Genomic DNA, 21,995 nt, shown 5'->3' with positions numbered 1-21,995 from the left:
ATAGACAACGTTGGCTGAGTCACATGAGTACCTGCCATGTACATGGTGGGAAGTGTCCCCAAGTGTAATGGTGGTATCCATGTCCACACTCTGACACGCCTTGCAGTGCCTACCGTGACACGGTTGTATGGAGATGTCCTGAAAGCCGGGCAGCTTGCTACCAACAATGATCTGTTTGATATTTGGCGGTTGTTTAAAAGCAAGCAATGGAGGTGTGGGGACTGTCTTGGAGAGGTGCTCATCCTCATTGACAATGTGCTGCAGGTCACGAAGAACATGGCGTAGTTTTTCAGCTCCTGGGAAGTACTGGGTGGCAACTTTCAGGGCTCTGTGCAAAAGGACACTGAGATCTCTCTGCTCTTCCACGCTGCCAAGAATCTTACCATTATCCCATTATTCTGTATTCCTGTTACTCCTTCCAAAGTGAATGGATTTGTTCAATAGATCGTATCAGTTGCATGATACATTGGTCTTTTGCTATAAATTCAGTATCCTGCCCCACTAGGTTCCTGACGAAGGAGCAGTGCCCCGAAAGCTAGTCCACCCAAAAATACCGGTTGGACTGGAACCTGGTGGTGGGTGAGTTTGAATTTGGTTCCTGTCCAGATGTGCGCATGCGTGAGGCCCTGCCCCCGCGCGGCCATTGAGGAGCATTGACTCAGTGAGTGGAAGCGGTTTGTGTGAAACAGACCGCAATGGAGAGCTCCGAGCCCAGGGAAGGGAGGGAACAGCAGGGGCTCCTTCCAGCAGCACATCGGGATGGGAGCCTGGGACACAGAGGGGGCTCCCAGACCCGGATTGGTTCGGGAGGGGAGTTCAGGGAGAACCGGGAGCTGTGTGTGTGAGCGGGCTGGGGGGGAAGGGGGAGGCCTTTCTCGGGCTGTGTGTGTGTGTGTGTGTGTGTGTGTGTGTTGGGGGTGGGGGGCGTGGAGGGGAGGGCTGCTGGGGGAGACAGAGCGGGAAGGAGCTGCTGTGGGACATTCTTGTGGTTTGCAATCCCCTGAACACTGATGGCCATTCATTGTTTGGCTTCTGTTCCAGGCTGTCTGTTGATATTGGGCAGTGAATAGTAGAAAGCAAATCGACTTTGACTGTGACAATCCTCTAAGTGATAAATGTAGCAGTCACCAGATGAAAAGTCTCAGGTACAGCATTTGAAATAACTCACAGCAATAACAGAACCAAACCATGCTTTGTTCACAATGTGGTCTTTCTTTAAAAAAAATCATAATTAATATTACTTGAATTTAGCATTGATCAGTTTGAATTAGATGTAACATATCTTCTATTTCCCTCCAGAAACATACTCGCTGGACCAAGACAATCTAATATATACTCAGTACAAAGCCAAGTGTGACCAACTGCTTCTCCCAGACACCAGGTATGTTACTGCTGTCAGGGCAGAGAACATCCTTTCCACAGACACAGAGTGGATTGAACCAGACACACATTGAGCTCAATTTCCAGAGGGATACATTCAATCCAAGAGTCAAACACATCTGTTGAAATACATTTTCTTCTCTCCTCTGAATGCACACTGTAGCCAGCTCCAATAATTTTTACCATTTAAAGCCCATCGTGATTCACCACATCTGAATATGTATAGAGTGTCTGCTAATCCAAAATCTGCAATCAGAAACCACATTAAATCCAAATGTGGTATAAAGGTTTATTAGTTTAGTTTAGATCATTGTTACACAGTTGCAATAATTATGTATGAAGTAGAGACTGAGTGCAAACATAAAGGGAAACTTTGACATTATCAGTAACTGATGAGGCCAAATTAATCTTTTGATCAATAGTTGTCCCATACAAGGACATTACAATGGTATAATGTACATTCGAAATGTTCTTTCCTGACATGGACAGAAGGCTTACTGCATGTACACACACACTACTAACACCCCACCACTTCCGCACACAAACATAAAATCCTGGATGATTTACAATGAGACGCAAATACATCCTCACACACACACACACACACACACACACACACACACACACGATGATATCAAACAGTGATGAAGATCCATATACATTGCAAGTGTCAGAAAATGTTACATTCAAACCGATTTCTACTCTCAGATCTCGAGGCATGAGATCTCCAACACAGAAGAAAGCCTAAGTCTACACTGATCAATAACAATCCATAACAGCGTAACAATTGACCAAGCTAACAACCCTTTCAATCAGCATTCCATTTCCATAAATATATCATGGCAGCAGAGAATCTGCCAGCCCCATCTTTCTCACAGTGTCATTCTTTATTGCTTCACCTTGCAGGTGTCATTTTTCTTTTTCCATTCCAGCAAAATCTTTTTCTTTATAATTCTGTACATCTTTCAAGGTTTGTTTCATTTCTGTACAAAAAGCCAGACATTCCTGTTGACCGTACCTAGGATACATTACTGAAAAACAAGGAATCTGGGTACAGATTTCTCAATGAATCAATGGAATCAGATAGTCACCATTCATAGCAGAGCAGTAAGAAACCAAATAACCATAATGGGTAGGTGTGTCAAGCTTCTCAATGTTTTTCTGTGAAGGTTTGGACAGTGTTGATTGATTAATAAACTGAATTTGACCATTTAAATATTCTGCATTGCATGACAGAAAGTAAAAGTCCTTTTGCTTTCCTCCTCATGACCATAGAACAACACAACAGTATTGCTCATGGTTTGCACTATCACACTACAGAGGTGAAGTACTATCCTGCCTGCATCAGCAAATACAATAGAATTGATGAATTTTCATTCCTGTATCAGGAATATTGTGGTCAGTCAGATGCAAGCAGTGGAATTGTTCACTTCATTGCAAATGGATTCAGTTAATACTGATCATCAATTCAGCAGTATTCAGAAAAGTAGGTCACTATGCAATAACTGATAGCATTGTGAAGGCCAGCCATTGTTGTTAGTATTCCCAGTTAGACTTTGCACAATAAGAGACACAAAGGCCCATTGCTTTTCTCTCCTTGATTACGATGAACAACACAGACTCTTGTCTGTTGTGATGTGTTGCATGTTCACATATCCATGAATCCTGTAGGCACTACAACTAAAGAACATAGGCTGTTTCCCATTCACTAAAGAATACGTGCACTGAGAACTCTCTTCTCTCCCACTTTGGTAACTGGTTCCCCACTTTTCAGGAATTGTTCAAACTGCTCAGTAACACAATGCAGGAAGATTGAAATTGCATCAAACTTGAATCTATGTCCTTCTTATCTCACAATAACTGTTCCTTTCCAAACAATCTTTGCCTGTATAACCAGTGCATTTACACTGGAGACAGCAGCCCTAGTTTCCAACACTCAATTTTAGGTTCCAGGTTGTTCACTGTTTTGTTCTGGTGAACGTCTGTCACATATAGAGTCATAGAGATGTACAGCACGCAAACAGGCCTTTTCCTCCATGCTGACCTGATATCCTAACCTAATCCAGTCCCATTTCCCAGCACTTGGCCCACATCCCTCCAAAACCCTTCCTGTTCATATACATATCCAGATGCCTTTTAAATACTGCAATTGTACCAGCCTCCTCCACTTCCTCTGACAGCTCATTCCATATATGCACCAGGCTCTGCTTGAAAAAGTTGTTCCTTTAATATCTTTCCCCAGAAACTTATGTCCTCTACTTCTGGACTCGCCCACCCCAGGGAAAAGATTTTGTCCATTTATCTTATCCATGTCCCTCATGGTGTTATAAACCTCGATAAGGTCAACCCTCAGTCTCCGATGCCCCAGGCAAAACAACACCACCTTATTCAGTATATCCATATTGTTCGAAACCTCCAACCCTGGCAACTTCTTTGTAAATCTTTTCTGATACTTTCAAGTTTCACAACATTTCTGATAGGAAGGAGACCAGAATTGCATGCAATATTCCTAAAGTGACCTAACCAATGTCCTGCACAACCACAACGTGACCTCCCAACTCCGATACTCAGTACTCTGCCCAATAAATGAAAGCAGACCAAATGCCTTCTTCACTCTGCTATCTTTCAAGGAACTATGAACCTGCACTCCAAGGTTTCCTTGTTCAGGAACTCTCCCTAACACCTTTCCACGACAAGTATAAGTCCTCTCTGATTTGCTTTTCCAAAACACAGCACTTCACATTTATCTAAATTAAATGCTCTCTGCCACCCCTGGGCCCATTGGCCCATCTGGTCAAGATCCCATTGTACCCTGTGGTAACCTTCTTCGCTCTCCACTGCACCTCCAGTTTTGGTGTCATCTGCAAACCTACTAACCATACCTCCTATGTTCACACCCAAATCATTTATATACATGATGAAAGGTAGTGGACCCAGCACTGATCCTTGTGGCACCCCAGTAATCAGAGGCCTCCAGTCTGAAAAGCAACCTGCCACCACCACCACCATCTGTCTTCTACCTTTGAGCCAGTTCTGTCTCCAAATAGCTAGTGCTCCCTATATTCCATGAGCTCTAACCTTACTAACCAATCTCCCATGGGGAACCTTGTTGAATGACACATGGATCACATCCACCTTTTTGCCCTCATGTCTTCTGTGTTATTTCTTCAAAAAACTCAATTGAGTTCGCGAGACATGATTTCCCGTGCACAATACCATGCTGACTATCCCTAATCAGCCGTTGCCCTTCCAAATACATGTAAATTCTGGCCCTCAGGATTCCTCACAACACCTGCCCACCATCGATGTCCGGTTTACTGGTTCACAGTTCCCTAGCTTTTCCTTACTGCATTTCTTAAACAGTGGTATCGCATTATCCAACCTCCAGTCTTCTGACACCTCACCTGTGACTATCAATGATACACATATCTCAACATTGAAGTAAATGCAGTTTAATTTATCAGTCTTACCTTGTTCTCTGCTTTGTCCCTGCCTGCCCTGACTGTTTGATTTGCTCCTGTTCCCAACTGTACCAGTCTCAGATTGAACTCTTTCCTCACTATTTCCCTGCGTCCCAGCCCGCCACCTTCCTATTGTAAATCTTCCAGAGCAGCTCCAGCAAATCTCCCTGCCAGTATATTAGTTCCCTTCCAATTCTGGTGCAACCCATCCTTCTTATACAGATCTCTTTTACCCCAGAAGAGATTCCAATGATGCAAAAATGTGAACCCTTCTCCCATGCACCAGCTCCTCAGCTACACATTCATCTGCTCTATCCTTCTATTTCTATCCTCACTAGCTCATACCAATGGGAGTAATCTAGATATCACTACGTTCAAGGACCTGCTTTTTGAATTCCTGCCTAACTTTCTATATTCTCCCTTCAGAATCTCATCCTTTTCACTTCCTGTGTCATTGGTTCCAATGTGTACAATGACCTCCTGTTGGTGCCTCTGTCCTTTGCGAACATTCTGCACCCTCTCTGAGACATCCTTGATCCTGGCACTAGGGAGGCAACACACCATTCTGAATTTTCTCTGCTGGCTGCAGAAATGTCTGTCTATGAGATTTGAAAGGCATTAGAAGGAATCACGTGGTTCCATTGAAGGTAACAGTTAGAGAATTAACTTCCATGTATACAACCAGTACAAAGAACAGAAAGAAGCAAACTTAATTCTGCATTCACATTAAAGTTCAAACAGTCACAGAACATAGCAACATTTGTCAACATTTGGAAGAGAGCTGTGAGATGGTGCCAATACACAATGGGTACAGAATACCTCTCAAAGTCCTGAGTTACTGCCAGATTAATAGGTTCACAGGCATGAATAAAAGAAACACCAAGATCCCCAATGATCCGATGGTTGTGAGAGTGAGCCTTTCATTAAAAGGCTTAAGCAGAACAGGGTAACAGCTTCAATCTCAGCATCAACATACACTCTATTTAAATCATAAAGGGAGTGTATCAGTTTGGCCATAAAATTTAACCCAATTGTGTGCTGTATTAGAAAATACTGAACCTATCACATGATATGCAGTAAATTCCAGTGACAATTGCCCAAGAAGTAACTTGAGCTATGTATAATTACCCCTCCAAATATCTCATCCTGTCTTAGATATGGAGATGTAACTCATGCATCAATTCCATTTTACAGATTGGGGGAATTACACTTCAGCCCAAATTGTATTTTAAAATATATATTTTTGTATGGAACCCCAAACTGAAAAGCAGTGCACATCTCATACAAAACTACAGAATATAAAATTTGATGTGAAACTGACCAAAAGGAAATCAAATATTGACTTGAAAGGACACAAAGTATCCCATATTCAGACAGATAATGAGAGACTTTTGAATACAGTGTGAGGACTCTCATATAGTTTCTCTGGGACTAACATAGGAATAATAAATTTAAAACATACGTTCAGTCTAGAGATCAGCATTCCCAAAATAAACTTACAATCGTAAACTACATTGTCCCATAGATTCCAATGTTGTGGAAGTTATTCAACTGAGACGTACAGTGCCAGAGATTAACAGTGACATAAACACATCCACTTTCACTGACAGGAGCTGACACAAATGACATTGGATAATCTCTGATACATTCTGAATAGCAAAGGTTTGAACAATAAAGAGCTCCTGCAGTTCTGAAAGATGACAATTCCACTTTGAAATGACATGCATGAATATAAAATACAATAACCATGAATAAGAAGCACATTGATAACTCATAATGAGAGACTGAATGAATCCCATGTTCAATGTTAGCTGACAAAAGCTGATTTTATCCATACACACATCCTGATTGAGAGAATGACTAATGCAAAACAAAACAACAATATCCAAGTCCAAAATGAAAGTAAATGTCTCAGTGATAATGTAGAACATTAGGAAGGGAACTATGCCACACTATGTACCGGACCAGCCTTGTAAATAAGTTGGTCTGTCCATTTCTCCATGATATTTTTATATGGATAGTCCATACAACTGGATGTAATTTCCTTTATCATTAGAATCAGAATCACAGATTTTGTAGAGCACAGAAGTAGTCCAATCAGCTCATTGTGTCTACAGTTGGACATGCTATTCTTTATCCCTTCTATTACTAGTTTCCACTAATTGTTGGGACTGTGAACTATATATCATTGTTGTAGTTTGCAATCCTCTGAATACTGGTTGGAATAAATTGTTTGGTTTCTGTTTCACATTGTTTGTTGGCAATGAACTTTCAACTGTGGAAATAAAGATAACATATATGAATGTCACAATTCAGTAAAGAATAAATATGACAGTCATTGGATGAAAAGTCTCAAATATAGTATTTGAAATAGTGTGTGTTGTTCTTCAATAGTTCGTGTGTTGGGATCTTGGTTTTGAACTGTGTAAGCATCCCAATCATGGAGCTGTAGAGGTCTTGGTTAATTTTTGTATCTTAATAAATTGCTCTATAATATCACAAAAAGAGAGCAGGAACAGCTGAGGGCAAAAGTGGAACCAAAGCCTGCTCTGTTCCAGTTGCTGGCTTTATAAAGATCATCATAACTATTAGCTCAAAATGTCATTGCTCAGTTTGATATTACCAAACTTAGCTAATGTTGATTTAAAGGAGATAAATCTTCTGTCTTCCTCCAGGCAAATATTCAATGGCCCAAGACAATGTAATATGACCTCGATATAAAGCCAAGTGTGAGCAGCTGCTCCTCCCAAACAGCAGGTATGTTACCACTGTCTGAGCTGGGGGATGGTCCTTTCCACAATTACAGAACGGATTGAGTCAGACTCACTAAAAGCTCACTTTCCAGAGATATACATTCAATCCATGAGTAAAACACAGCCAATTCTCACTGTGGACCAGCGCAGATGCAATAAATGTCATCATTCAAAGCTCATTTTCATTCAGATTTGAAAAGGGCTACACTGAATCATCACTGGAAACAGACAGTCAGGAACTGCATGAAATCCACAGTTAGAGAATTTTCAAAGTTACAATCAAGATGAACAAATAGATCATGCTGTTACATAGCTGGAGTAACCATATATGCAGTAGTTACTGAGTACAGATCCAAAAGGAAACTTTTGATATTAACAGTAACTGAGCAGGATAAAAATAATCTTTGAGAAATTGTAGTCCCATTCAAAGACACAACCACTCAATCATGTTCAACAATAAAAAAATCTATCATGTAGCATGGACAGGCAGATGCAGAATAAAACTCTCACACCAAAAAAACACTATCAATGCCTGATTACAAAATGAAACGATGTGTCTCAGTGATAGTACTGAACCCCTGAAAAGGGAAACATCCCACACTGAGCAACAAGAGCTGGTATTTTAATTAGCCGGTCTGTCCATTTCTACATGGTAGCTTTGTACCAATATTTCATACAGCGGGATGTGTTTTCCTTTTCACACCAGAATCAGAATCTCAGAATTGGGACAACACAGATGTAGGCCATTCCTCCCATTCAATCTGTGCTCGTACATTCTATTCTTTAATTGTTCTGCAAAACAGTTTCCAGTAATGGTTGGGATTGTGAACTAGATACCATCTGCTGACCCCTTCCCCAAAGATTGAGAGAAAACTCATACATCACAAAATGCAGCAGAGATTAAGACCCCACTCTCAATACACTGACAACAGCTATCACAGAATGATACAGAATCACAGGGAATATTCCTGGCTGCCAGAGAATTAAACCACTTTGATACCCAAAAGTAGAAAGTGATTAGTACAGATGGAGAATGTCACTGTCATAGTCACACATCAGAAGCTGATGTTTTATACATCAATTACTGAACTCCCATGTCATCATGACAGCAACTGTCAGATGTAGATTGATAGTTGCTCTTACATATTAACATTGCAGACACTGACAAAGAGAAAACAATACTTACACAAATATTCTTATTACGCAAAACAGTGCAGGACTTGTACAGACAATGGTAGGGTCCTGAGGGGAGTTGCCAAACACAGAGACCTAGGATTGCATGTGTGTTGTTCTTTGGAAGTGGAGTCCCAGGTGAACAAGTATGTGAAAAAGGGGCTTGCCATGTTTCCCTTCTTTGGTCTGAACATTGAGTATAGGAGTTGGGACATCATGTTAGGGCTGCACAGGACATAAGGTAGGGCACTTGTAGAATACTGTGTCACATTCTGGTCACCCTGCTTTCAGAAGGATGGTGTTAATCTTGAGAGGGTGCAAAAATGATTGACATAATTGTTGCCAGCACTAGAGGGTTTGAAATTTAAGGAGATTGTGAATACTCTGGGGCTTTTTCCCTTTAGCATTAGAGGCTGAGGGGTGATTTTAAATAGGTTGACATTTTGGGTGCTTCGGAATGGAATGACTCCTTCTCTGAGCAGATGTGGTGGAGGTGGAGAATTGAGAGAATGCGATGGGGTTTTTGCAGAATACTGAGTGGGAGGGCGTGTCAGCCAGGTCGTTGTGAGAGTCTGTGGGTTTATAATAAATGTCCATCTGGAGATGGAAATGGAGAGGTCATGAAAAGGGAGGGAGTACAGGAAAGGCCATTCGGCATATCAGTCTGCATTGATGATAACTCCCATTGAGGGCACACTAATCCCAATTTGCTGCACGTGTCCCATATCCTTGATGTACTCATCCAAGTATCTTTTTAAGGTTCTAAGGTTTGTGGCTTCCACAACCTTCCCAGGCAGTGCATTCCAGATTCCCTGAATTCCATGTGATTTAACTTTCTCAATCGGTCTCTTATGTTGGAGTTTGACCGATTGGTAAATACACTCCCACATGCAGACAAAGAAGTAATATTTCAGAGGAAGATGAAGAATGAGACTCTCATATTAACAAAGCACAAAGTGACAGTTTGAGATTGACAACTACATTTGCATCTTCACAGAGCAGAAACTGACAGCTACAATTGATAACGACATTCACATATTCGCAACACAGAAATTAACAGGAAAAGGTTGTTAAATACACTCATATTTCCATTAGAGAGCCTGACAGGGAAAGATTGATAATCACATTCACACATTTTGCCAGCAGAAACTGACAGGTACAGCTTGATAACTATATTTACATATTCACACAGCGGGGTCTGCCAGGTACAGATTGATAACTACACTCACATTGACATAGACAACAGAACCGAAACAGACAGGGAGCGAATGATAACTGTACTCACACATTCCCATGTCAGAAAGGGACAGATACAGATTGTGTAACTAAATTCACATATTCACATCAATGAAACAATCAGAGCCTGATTGCTGTCTCAATATGTCAATGTATTTATCAGCCAGTCTCTGTCACTTTCTATTATGTGGATATGTGATGTTATTTATCAATCTGTCCCTGTCAGTTTATGTGATGTGAACATTTGAATATAGTTATTACTCTGTCCCTGTCACACTCTGCTTTGTGCACATAAAAGTATATTTACAAGACTTCCAGGGACAGATTGATAACTACACTCACATATTCAGATAGTTTAAACTGTACAGTTTCATAAGTACGCTCATATTCAAAAGCAGAATCTGACAGGTACAGATCAATAACTAAATTCACTGTTATGCACCAGACCATGCCCCCTCAAAATACAGTGTATCATGGAAATAGGCTAGACCCTAACTTTCCTCACAGAAACTAACAGATAAAATTGATAACTTCTCTCAAATGCAGCATTCATAACAGAAACTAACATAAGCAGATGGGTAACTAGATGCACGTACCCACAGTTTCATCAGGTGGTCCTGTTCATGGAGCTGTACAGGTATTGGTTAGTCTCTGGATCTCAGTGAATTGGTATAGAACCCTTAAAACATAGCAGCTCAGTTCAAGAATGGAAACACATACATGTTTCAGTTTGAATCATTAGTTTTAAAGAATAACATCCTAACGATTACTAACTGAATGTTACATAGTTCAATTTGATCCTGGCAATCGTGCCTAATGCTGAAGAGATATCTCTTCTGTCTTCTTACAGGTAAATAATCAAAGGATCAAGACAATGTAATATTTCCTCAGTACTAAACCAAGTGTGACCAGCTGCTTCTGCCAAACAGCAGGAATGTTACACAAACAGAAATTGTTGGGAAAGTTCAGCAGGTCTGGAAGCATCTGTGGAAAGAAATCAGAGTTAATGTTTTGGGACGTGTGACCCTTCCTCAGAACTGGTTCTGAGAACTCAGCCCGAAATGTTAACTCTGATTTCTCTCCGCAGATACTGGCAGACCTGCTGAGCTTTTCCAGCAATTTCTGGTTTTGTTTCTGATTTACAGCATCTGCAGTTCTCTCAGATTTAGACCTACATTGGAGTCAATTCCCAGAGAGATGTTCAAATCAAGAGTCAAATGCCACCAAGGAATTACATTTTTCTCTCTCCGTTCTCAATCACACCAGCCCAGTTCCAATAAGTTTTATCATTCACAGCCTATTGACAATTACACCATTTTTTGACGAGGGAGAGACTGAACCTGATTGGAAATAGACACGCGTGGACACCATTAAATCTGCATTTGAGAAGGGCATTTTTGTAGTTCTAATCAAGGAAGACAAATAGATTTCACTTTTACATCATTTCAACAACCATACATAAGGTCAGTGTTAAAAATACAGAGATAGAAGGAAACTGCGTTCACAGGCAGGACAAGTTGCCAAAGTAGAGGATGAAACACATTAATATTACTTATAACTAAACGGGACAGAATTATTCTCCTTTGATGAATAGTTGTCCAATACATAGACACAACAATTAAATAATGTGAAATCCAAACACACATACTGTGCCAAAGTCTGACAAAACAAGCATGGTGACGGTGTGCACACAAACTGGCTGGTGTAAAACGGGTCCCAAATACACACACTGTACTGAGACATCTGTTACATTGGGAACAGCCATGGAATGACATGGCAGGTAGTGAAAAATGATACGTTCAAAATGACTTCAATTCATAATGGAGCCAGAGAGACAGAGCACAGGAATAGACCCTTCAGTCCACCAGTCCATGCTGACCAGAATCACAAACTAAACTAGTCCCACCTGCCTCCTGCTGGTGCATATCCCTCCAAACCTTTACTATTCATGTACTTATCTGACTGTCTTATAAATGTTGTAACTGTGTCTGCATCCACCACTACCACAGGAGGTTAATTGCACATGCGAACCACCATCTGTGTAAAGAAAATTGCGCCTCATGTCTTTTTATAAATCTCTCTCCTCACCTTAAAATATGGTGAAAGTGAGGACTGCAGATGTTGGAGTTTAGAGTCAAGAGTGTGGTGCTGGAAAAGCACAGCAGGTCAGGCAGCATCCAAGGAGCAGGAAACTCGACATTTTGGACAAAAGCCCGAATTCCTAATGAAGGGCTTTTGCCCGAAATGTCGCTTTTCCTGCTCCTCAGATACTGCCTGACCTGCTGTGCTTTTCCAGCACCAGATTCTTGACTGTCCCTTACAATATGCTCCATAGTCTTGAAACTGCCCCATCCTAGCAAAATGACACCTACTATTTACCCCATCAGTACCCTTCATTGTTTTATAAACCTCTAAAGGGTCACCCCTCAGTCTCCAAATTTCTAGGGAATATAACCCCTGCCTATTCAGACTCTCCCTCTACCTCCAATCCTCCCATCTTGACAACATCCTTGTTCATCTTTTATGAACCCTCTCATGTTTCACACCATTCTTCCAGTCAGTGGCATGGTGGCTCTTTGGGTTGCACTGTTGCCTCACAGCGCCAGTGACCCTGGTTTGAGAGCAGCCTCGGGCGACAGTCTGTGTGGAGCTTGCACATGCTCCCCGTGTGTGCGTGGGTTTCCTCCAGGTGCTCCAGATATGCAGGTTCGGTGAATTGGCCAAGCTCAATTGCCCCTAGTGTTCAAGGATGTGTAGGTTTGTTGCATTAGTCAGGGGAAATGTGGAGTCATTCCTCAGGGAATAGGTCTGGTGAGGATACTCTTCAGAGGGTCAGTGTGGATTTGTTGGGTCAAATGGCCTGTTTGTACACTGTAGGGATTCTATGATTATTTGAATAGGAGGAAGGCCAGAATTGCACACAATGTTCCAAAAGTGACATAACCAATGTCCTGTACATCTGCAACATGACCTCCCAGCTCCTATACTCGATGCACTGACCAAGAAAGGCAAGCATATCAAATGTCTTATTCACTATTCTGTCTCCCTGGGACCCCACTTTCAAGGAACTATGAAACTACACTCCAAGGTCGCTTTGGTCAGCAACACACCCCAAGATATTACCATAACTCTGAGACATTAGAGAGTGAACTTGCTCTGCTGACCTGCAAGATATTGAATGCCCCCTAGGGGAGGGTGGTGTGTCTTTGTCTTATCGGTGGAATGTGGGAGGTTTACGTGGCCATTTCCTTGCCATTCAGGGATGACTTACATTTTCATCCAGAAATCAATTAGAACATTACAGTTGGCATGTCACTCCTCCCCTATAGTTACAAAACAATGGTTTGCAACAGATGTGACCATGAAGGGATGATTTGTATTACATTGTTTCTGGAGCTGGGGGGGTCACTGCTTTGTATCTTGTGTGGCATGTGACTATGAGGGGATGGCTGGAGGTTGTCTTGTGGGCATTACTAACTGTGACGTAAAGACTTTTGTATAAAGGAAAGACTGTTCCCTTTGCTCAGATAGAGCTTTTGCCACGACCCCATAAGCTCTGCGAGGTGTGTGTTAAAGGTTTCTCCAGAAAGCTTGTACTGTCCTGTACTTAATAAATGTTGTTGCTTGTTCACAGAAGTCAGGTGTGTTGCAGTTCCATCAAGTGTGTAGGAATGTCAAGAGTAAAAGAACTTAATGATTCTGGCCCTGATTTGCCTTTGCAACATGCAACACAACACATTTATCAAAATTAAATTCCACCTGCCACTCCTTGAACCATTGGCCAATCTGATCAAGGTCTCACTGTACTCTGAGGTAACTCACTTTGCTTTACACTGTTCCTCTAATCTTGGTGTCATCTGCAAACTTACTAACTATACCCCAATGTTTACATCCAAATCATTTATATAAATGACAAATAGCAGTGGACCCAGCACCAATGCTTGTGGTTCTCTGGTGATCACAGGCGTCCAGGCTGAAAAGCAACCCTCCATCGGCACCCTCTGTCTCCTACCTTTGAGTTAGTTCTGTATCCAAATGGCTAGTTCTCCCTGTATTCCACGTGGTCTAACCTTGCTCACCAGCCTACCACGAGGAACCTTGTCAAATGCCTTTCTGAAGACCATACAGATCACATCCACTCCCCTGCCATCATCAATCCTCTTTTTGTTACTTCAGAAAACTCAGTCAAGTTAGTAAGACACAATTTTCTATGCACAACAACATTTTGACGATCCCTAATCAGTCCTTGCCTTTCCAAATATATGTAAATTCTGTCCCTCAGGATTCCCTCCAACAATTTGTCATGCACTTTTGTTGGAGAAACAGATGTCAAAATCATGAGAGGCTGGAAAATGCAGATTTACAAATTGCCTTGGGTGTCCTTGTCAGTAAGTCACTGAAGGCAAACATGCAGGTGTGTATGTTGTTAGGAAAGCTCATGGAATGGAATCCATTCTTAAAAGAATGGATTAGGGAAGTTGAGGAGTAGGAAAGTCTTGCTTCAATTGTGCAAGAAATTGGTTAGACTGCACCTGAAATCATGGTCCATTTTTGGTTTGTGTATTCACAAGAAAAGATAGAATTGCCATATTGAGAGTGCAATGGCAGTTTACCCACCTTGTTCCCAGGATCACAGGATTGGGAGAGAGTTTGAGAAATTGGACCAGTATTTTCTAGTTTTGATGAATGAGAAACTATCACACTGAAATCCACAAAGTACCCAAGGTCATACACAGCTTTAAACCAGAATAAAGAGAACAAAGAAAATTACAGCACTGGAAGAGGCCCTTCAGCCCTCCGAGCCTGTGCTGTTCCAGATCCTCTATATCCAAACATGTCGCCTATTTTCTAAGGATCTGTATCTCTCTGCTCCCTGCTCATTAATGTGTCAGTCTAGATACATGTTAAATGACAGTGTCATGCCAGCCTCTACCACCTCCGCTGGCAACACATTCCAAGCACCCACCACTCTTCATAAAGAAGTTTCCATGCATATCTCGCTTAAACTTTTCCCCTCTCACCTTGAGATCATGACTCCTAGTAATTGACTCCCCCACTCTGGGGAAGAAGCTACTTGCTATCCACCCTCTCATGATTTTGTAGCTCTCAACAGGTCCCCGCTCAACCTTTGTCTTTCTAATGAAAATAATCCTAATCTCCTCAAACTCTCCTCATTGCTCATGCCTCCATACCAGGCAACATCCTGGTGAACCTCCTGTGTACTATCTCCAAAGCATCCACATCCCTTTGGGAATATGATAACCAGAACTGTACACAGTATTCCAAATGTGACCAAAGCAAAATCTTATATCTCTGTACCATGACCTCCCAACTCTTGTACTCAATACCCCATCTGATGAAGGAAAGCATGCTGTATGCCTTCTTGACCACTTTGTAAACTTGTGTTTCCACCTTCAGGATTCAAGGGACTGAACACCCAGGTCTCTGCACATCAATTTTCCCCAGTGCTTTTCCATTTACCATGTAGTTCACTTTTGAATTGGATCTTACACAATGCATCACCTCACATTTGACTGGATTGAACTCCATTTGCCATTTCCTCTCCAATCTATCCATATCCTGCTGTATTCTCTGACAGTCCCCTTCTGCTATTTAGTGTCATTTGCAAACTTGCTAATCAAACCACCTATTCCTTCCTCCAAATCATTAATGTACATATTATGTATTCAGCCCAGGCTAGAGGTCTGCCCTGCAAGATGTCTGCAGTGGGTGTCTAGAACCTGGAGGCTGGAATTGAAAAGAAACAGAGAGTCAGTTCAGGAATGAAACCGCAGTTTTCTTTAAACAGGAAATGGTGAATATTTGGAAATCTGTTTCCTGGAGGTTGTAGAAGGCCAGTCTTTGAGTATGCTAAAGTATAGATCAATTAACTTTTGATTGTCAATGATGTGAGAAGTTATAGGATATTATGGGTAAGAGATTTGGAACTTCCTGATCAGCCATGATTGTACACAATGATTCATTGGGCTGATTGACTGTCTCTTGTTCCTGTTGTATGATGTTCTGAGACTCAAACTCAGTCTAACCCAGGTAATGAACATAGCGAATGACTGTGTTTCATGACAATGGGATGTTGCTATGTATTTGTGTGCATTCTGCTGTAATACACCAGATGACCAAATGATGCCTGACACTGATCCGATTTGACACCAAAAGCAACCTGCACCATTGAACCCTCAACCCCAAATCTCTCTGGTATTGTATTGGTTATTGTGAGTGATATGGTGAACAGAACTGGACATGTAGCACTGAGCCAGTAACCAATCCTCCAGGATTATAACTGAGGCAGTCTCTGTTCGTTCACTCAGCAAGTCTGACCAGGCACCTGCTCACCCTGAAGGGTGCTCAGCTACCACCTATCGTGCTGAAGTCTGGTTGAAATGGAGAATTACTGTTAACTCTCAGGGCAGGAGGAGCAAATTGAAGTCACTGGCCATTCTCATTCAACCCAAGACTTTGCCCAAATTGAAAGTCACAAAGAAAGCAGAAAAAGCAAAGTTGGTGTAACACGTAAACATGTGAACCCAAAGGCTCTTCTCAGAGCTACCCACATCTCTCAGGAAAGAGCTGAGCCTGGATCAAGTGATCCCTGTCCCGGTCTATGCTGAGTGCAGACATACCTTAGATATTGATTGATTTGCAAAACTCGATAGACACTTTCTTGCTGTGATTTACACCCAGTCCCTGTCCCACACTCGACAATAAAGCGAAATTAAAAACCACACAATGTCAGAGGTGAATTTACTATATTGTTCAAATTACACACAATCTGCTCGCAGCCAGTTCATGTGACATTTTATCAATTCCTACTTTGGAAATAGAACCAGTCTGACGCAAGGTTGGCAAAAAAACCAGACTTGAACCTCACACCTTTAATGTATTGTCTCAGCTGAGATATCATCTTTTCTTCATAAATCCTTAAGTTAGCTCGGGAATGTGACTTGAAAGAAGGTCTGGGATTTCTATATTAATGAATCGAAACATGCATCCCCACTCTAAATGATTCAAAATTTTACAGCAATCTGGGTTTGTGCATCGGTTGTATGACACTTTGATCTTTTACTCTGAATTCTGTGCCATTGTGGAGAAAAGCTTTAGTTCCAGAGAGAGAGTTGGGGCTGCAGTTAGCTGGAGGCGGAGCTGCAGGATCACTCTGTCTGTCACTCCGTTTCCTCTCCGGACCAGCCTCTCACTCTCTGTCAACCCTTTCTCAGTCAGGTCGGGCCGGGCTGTATAAAAAAGGAAGGGCAGGCAGCTCGGCTCTCATTCAGCAGCGATTGGAGTGAAGAAGCGTGATGTCTGGAAGAGGTAAAGGAGGTAAAGGCCTGGGAAAAGGCGGAGCGAAGCGGCACCGTAAAGTGCTCCGTGATAACATCCAGGGCATCACGAAACCAGCCATCCGGCGCCTGGCTCGCCGTGGCGGGGTCAAGCGCATCTCGGGCTTGATCTACGAGGAGACCCGCGGGGTGCTGAAGGTTTTCCTGGAGAATGTGATCAGGGATGCGGTCACCTACACTGAGCACGCCAAGCGCAAGACGGTCACCGCCATGGATGTGGTGTACGCTCTGAAACGCCAGGGCCGCACTCTCTATGGATTCGGCGGCTGAGCATCAAGCGACCCTTTTCCAGCGAACCCAAAGGCTCTTTTCAGAGCCATCCCAAATCTTCCCATTGAGAGCGGAGACCTGAGGCCGGAGAGGGCACAGAGGGAGCGGATGGTGTTCTGTACCAGGTTACTGCACGTTTAATACATCACATCGCGATTGGTAATTCTGCCCAGACACTAATGTTGTATATTGCAGTATTTGTATTCCATGCTTTGTGGGGATAATAGTTTTGCGCTTTGATCTTTCCATCGGCCTGTTTCAATGTAAGTTGTTAACATTGACCCAACGCCACGTTATACCGACAGGTTTATGTGGAAGGCTACAATGGCAATTGTATTCAGGTTCACTGCAATTGACTATAAAAACCTGTGCTTACTCGGGCTGAGATTGGCGAACTTTGCCCAAGGACAGTGGGCCGTGTTTCAGTATCTTTGTTTAAAGCGGCGCGGTTGCATCGCTTCATTAACATCCGTTGCCCATTCAGTTTGTACGGGCTGTTAAAAAGCCCGCGTTTTCCTCCTGCCTGTGACAGACAGATCAGGCAGTGATCCCGCCCCCTGTCCGCCCTCACTGCTAACTGGAGTGTAAAATACTGCTGGCAAAAAATGAGGTCTGCAGATGCTGGAGATCACAGTTGAAAATGCGTTGCTGGTTAAAGCACAGCAGGTCAGGCAGCATCCAAGGAATAGGAAATTCGACGTTTCGGGTATGGCTTATGCCCGAAACGTCGAATTTCCTTGGATGCTGCCTGACCTGCTGTGCTTTAACTAGCAACGCATTTTCAACTGTAAAATACTGCTACGAAGTATAACAGTTTACCTTAATTGGGGACCCATGGTGTTTTGCTTCTTCTTGTTTAATTTCATCTCCGGGTTTGTGAGGGTGAAATCGGCGGGCCTGCAATGATTCTTTTCCTGCCTTTTCTGCACCTTCCGGAGCGGTTTCTCAGTGAGCTGAGGGACGGGTCTATATCCAATCCCAGCTCTAGGGCGGGCTCTCCATTCCCTTAAAAAGGCAGCACTGCAGCAGCCTCAGCATTGACAGCAGCAGCAGCCTGTGTGAGTGTTAGAGAGAGTTGGAGAGAATGGCCAGAACCAAGCAGACAGCGCGCAAATCCACCGGAGGGAAAGCTCCCCGCAAGCAGCTGGCGACCAAAGCGGCCCGCAAGAGTGCTCCGGCCACGGGCGGAGTGAAGAAGCCTCATCGCTACAGGCCCGGCACGGTGGCTCTGCGGGAGATCCGCCGCTACCAGAAATCCACCGAGCTGCTGATCCGCAAACTGCCCTTCCAGCGCCTGGTGCGAGAGATCGCTCAGGACTTCAAGACCGACCTGCGCTTCCAGAGCTCGGCGGTGATGGCCCTGCAGGAGGCCAGCGAGGCTTACCTGGTGGGACTGTTTGAGGACACCAACCTGTGCGCCATCCACGCCAAGCGGGTCACCATCATGCCCAAAGACATCCAGCTGGCCCGCCGGATCCGGGGGGAGCGCGCCTAAACGGGAGCGCGGCCGGCCCTGTACATTCACCCCTAAACAGAGAGACACACAACGGCTCTTTTCAGAGCCACCACACCATCCAGAGGGAGCAGGAATTCACGGGGGGGATCATTGTTATCGTTATTATACGGACAGGGAGAATATAGGGCCAGGTTAGTGCGTGTGTGGGGCGTTGGTAAGAGGCAGAACTCACTGGCAGCGGCAGTGAATTTACATCTCATCAGATCCTCAGTGGTGCAGGATTTATTATGGGATTATATTATGGAGTGTCATTTTAGAAGTTCATGGACAATCCCCCTCTCCTTATTGTCTCCTTTGGTGTTAACAAGGTTTGGGGCTGGCGAGGGGAGGGACACAGTTGGAGCCAAGAGATCAACCGCTTATTTTCAAACTTGGAAAGCCCGCCAACATGGGGAGGAGAGCGGTTTCCCATTGGAGGATGCAGGGATACGGACGCGTTGATCTGTTTCTCGATTCCGAAACTAGAGTTCACACAATCTCACTTTCCCGCCATCCCTCCTTGACAGCTGAGAACTCCCTCACTGGTGTTTAATGTGCTCTCTCTCTCTCTCTGGAGGCAGGAGAAAAGCCTGTATATGGACCTGGCAGCGGAGAAAGCGTGGAGAGTCCGCCCCGCTCCTCCCTGTATGCTGCATCGACTGACTACATATTCCCCTGGGGCAATTCAGCTCTTCCTCACGCTGTTAAAGGGAATGTGACACCAGTGTGAATGTCAGACCCGCTCGGGCATATTCATGTCGCCACTGTAAACACATTGGACATAGAACTACAGAGTGAGGCCACTCAGGCAATGGCCGTGCACTGAGAAATAATGCATTTCCAGAACGTGTCACAATTGCATTTGATGATAAACTCTCCCTGCTCCCACAGTGACAATACAGTCTCCAACAACGAGACAGAAAATAACCGACACCGGGATCCATGTCCGGTCCTCTCCGTATTGAAATAAAACTAATTTCTTTTCGCGATTATTAGCATGATTCACGATCAATGACCACATCCCGGGCCCTTCACATTAAAAGGCAACATTAATCGGCTAGCTGGCAGGGTCTCCTCTCTTTCCCAGATGCTGTGGGTGGCTCTTAAAAGAGCCTTTGGGTTGTCAGATTCAAGAACGGTGCCTTCACTTTTTCGCGGCCCCAGCAGCGGCGGATTTCTTGGGCAGCAGCACGGCCTGGATATTAGGCAGCACCCCGCCCTGAGCGATGGTCACCCCTCCCAGCAGCTTGTTGAGCTCCTCGTCGTTGCGCACGGCCAGCTGCAGGTGCCTGGGGATGATGCGGGTCTTCTTGTTGTCCCGGGCCGCGTTCCCGGCCAACTCGAGCACTTCAGCCGCCAGATACTCCAGCACCGCAGCCAGATAGACCGGCGCTCCGGCCCCCACCCGCTCAGCATAGTTGCCCTTTCTCAGGAGCCTGTGAACACGGCCCACCGGGAACTGCAGGCCAGCCCGGGATGACCGAGACCTGGCCTTATTGCGAGCTTTGCCCCCACTGCCCTTTCCTCTTCCAGACATTGTCACAATCTCACAAGCACTTCCACAGAGAATGCTGCAATCCGCCCACATTGCGGCCTCTTCTACCTTCGGTGGGGATTGGGGAGGCGGCCATTGCTGATTGGTCACATTGTTCACCATCTCCTCATGTTGTTTCAATTCCCAATCAGATTTCTGCTTCATCCGCCAAACCGGAGAGGGCTCGGGCTGGAGGGCGGAACCTCCCGGCACCACATCATCAACCGCTTTCTTTCCAATTTGAAAAGCCCGCCAATTTAAAGAAAGGAAAATGTTTTCGATTGAAAGATCAGGTACAAAATATTGAGGAAGTTTCACAAAGAATAATTCCTAGTCCTCATATGTTAATTTCCCATTAAGAATACCAATGTATACTTTACACGATCTCTGTCTCCCTCATTTGCCCACCCACATCTATCCTTTTCTGATCTTGACAGTGGGTTATTGAAGCTGAAACTAAACCGGCCAAACACTGCAGTCTGCAACTTGTCTTTTCACTTCACATTTCAATAGCACCCACGACATGCTGATAAAACAGCACACAACGTTCTTCCGGCTCAGCGTACCAACTGGAAACACCGTTTTTAGACTATGTTTGAAAGTCTTCCTCTCTTCTTGCTGGAGATTAGATCCAACAAAAGCACCACAATTCCCATTTCAGTCCGGCACCTGTTTTGGTGTTATCTCGGTTCACTTTGAAAGCCTCTCACTGACAGCTGGAGGAAGGGCTTTTATTGCAATCCTGAAAAATTCCATTCACCCCGCGCATTGGAAATGAAAATAAAATGCAGATGTTAAAAGGCATCTGTCCGTGGGACTGAAGAATGTGGGCGCTTATGTTTTGCTTTCAATGAGTGAAATTAAATGTGAACAATCCACCTCGGCGTTTTAGTAACTTGAACAAATAAATGAGAACTGACTCTGGGGTTTAATCTGCTGTCTCTCTACAGACAAGGGAGAGGTTGTTTATGAAGGCCTCACCCCGTCCATCCAACACCCCGCCTCAAGAGTTTGCAATTTCATTTATTTGTATTGTAGTTCCATGTAGAGACTTCTAGCATTTCTCAGTTTAATGCGCATGTCTGTTAACCATTTTTGTAAACGTTTGGTACCTATAGGGAGGAGCTCAACTGGGACCTCTGGTGCATGTCACACTACTGGTGACTACCATTGCACTATACAGAGGGACACTCCAACACACTTGCTCCTTTACACACAGACACACTCCCAAACTCACATGCACCCTCTCACAGACTTAGACACCTTTACACTCACACTCACTCACTCTCTCAGACACTCAGAATACACACCACCACCTCACCACCCCCACTTCCC

General features: G+C 43.8%; 3 protein-coding genes across 5 annotated transcripts in view; 1 reads left to right on the top strand and 2 right to left on the bottom strand.

Annotated features, from left to right (window-relative positions):
* Positions 1-21,995, bottom strand: part of LOC132837361 (late histone H2B.L4-like) — a 38,719-nt gene that overhangs the window by 10,393 nt on the left and 6,331 nt on the right. The window lies entirely within an intron of this gene.
* LOC132837365 (histone H4) lies at positions 1,304-21,663 on the top strand. 3 transcript variants are annotated; one of them, XR_009647508.1, is made up of 4 exons: positions 1,304-1,381; positions 7,517-7,598; positions 17,239-17,756; positions 20,813-21,663. XR_009647508.1 is itself a non-coding variant. In XM_060857035.1 (3 exons), exon 3 carries the CDS (start codon positions 17,320-17,322, stop codon positions 17,629-17,631), a length of 312 nt encoding a protein of 103 aa, XP_060713018.1. In that variant the 5' UTR covers positions 1,304-1,381; positions 7,517-7,598; positions 17,243-17,319; the 3' UTR covers positions 17,632-18,000. The 3 variants fall into 3 exon arrangements, 2 of the variants coding, with proteins under 2 accessions (XP_060713018.1, XP_060713017.1); XM_060857035.1 differs by lacking the exon at positions 20,813-21,663 and having other exon boundaries at positions 17,243-18,000; XM_060857034.1 differs by lacking the exon at positions 20,813-21,663 and having other exon boundaries at positions 17,239-18,000.
* On the bottom strand, positions 19,990-20,891 carry LOC132837358 (late histone H2A.2.2-like). The gene has a single exon (XM_060857026.1). It carries the CDS (start codon positions 20,823-20,825, stop codon positions 20,271-20,273), a length of 555 nt encoding a protein of 184 aa, XP_060713009.1. The 5' UTR covers positions 20,826-20,891; the 3' UTR covers positions 19,990-20,270.

This window comes from Hemiscyllium ocellatum, chromosome 49 (genome assembly GCF_020745735.1).
Source record: "Hemiscyllium ocellatum isolate sHemOce1 chromosome 49, sHemOce1.pat.X.cur, whole genome shotgun sequence".
Taxonomy (NCBI): domain Eukaryota; kingdom Metazoa; phylum Chordata; class Chondrichthyes; order Orectolobiformes; family Hemiscylliidae; genus Hemiscyllium; species Hemiscyllium ocellatum.
This window is presented reverse-complemented; position numbering and strand designations above follow the sequence as displayed.

Excerpts from the sequence above, each read along its gene's own strand:
- LOC132837365 (XM_060857035.1), top strand. The coding sequence starts at position 17,320 with ATGTCTGGAAGAGGTAAAGGAGGTAAAGGCCTGGGAAAAGGCGGAGCG.
- LOC132837358 (XM_060857026.1), bottom strand. The coding sequence starts at position 20,825 with ATGAAGCAGAAATCTGATTGGGAATTGAAACAACATGAGGAGATGGTG.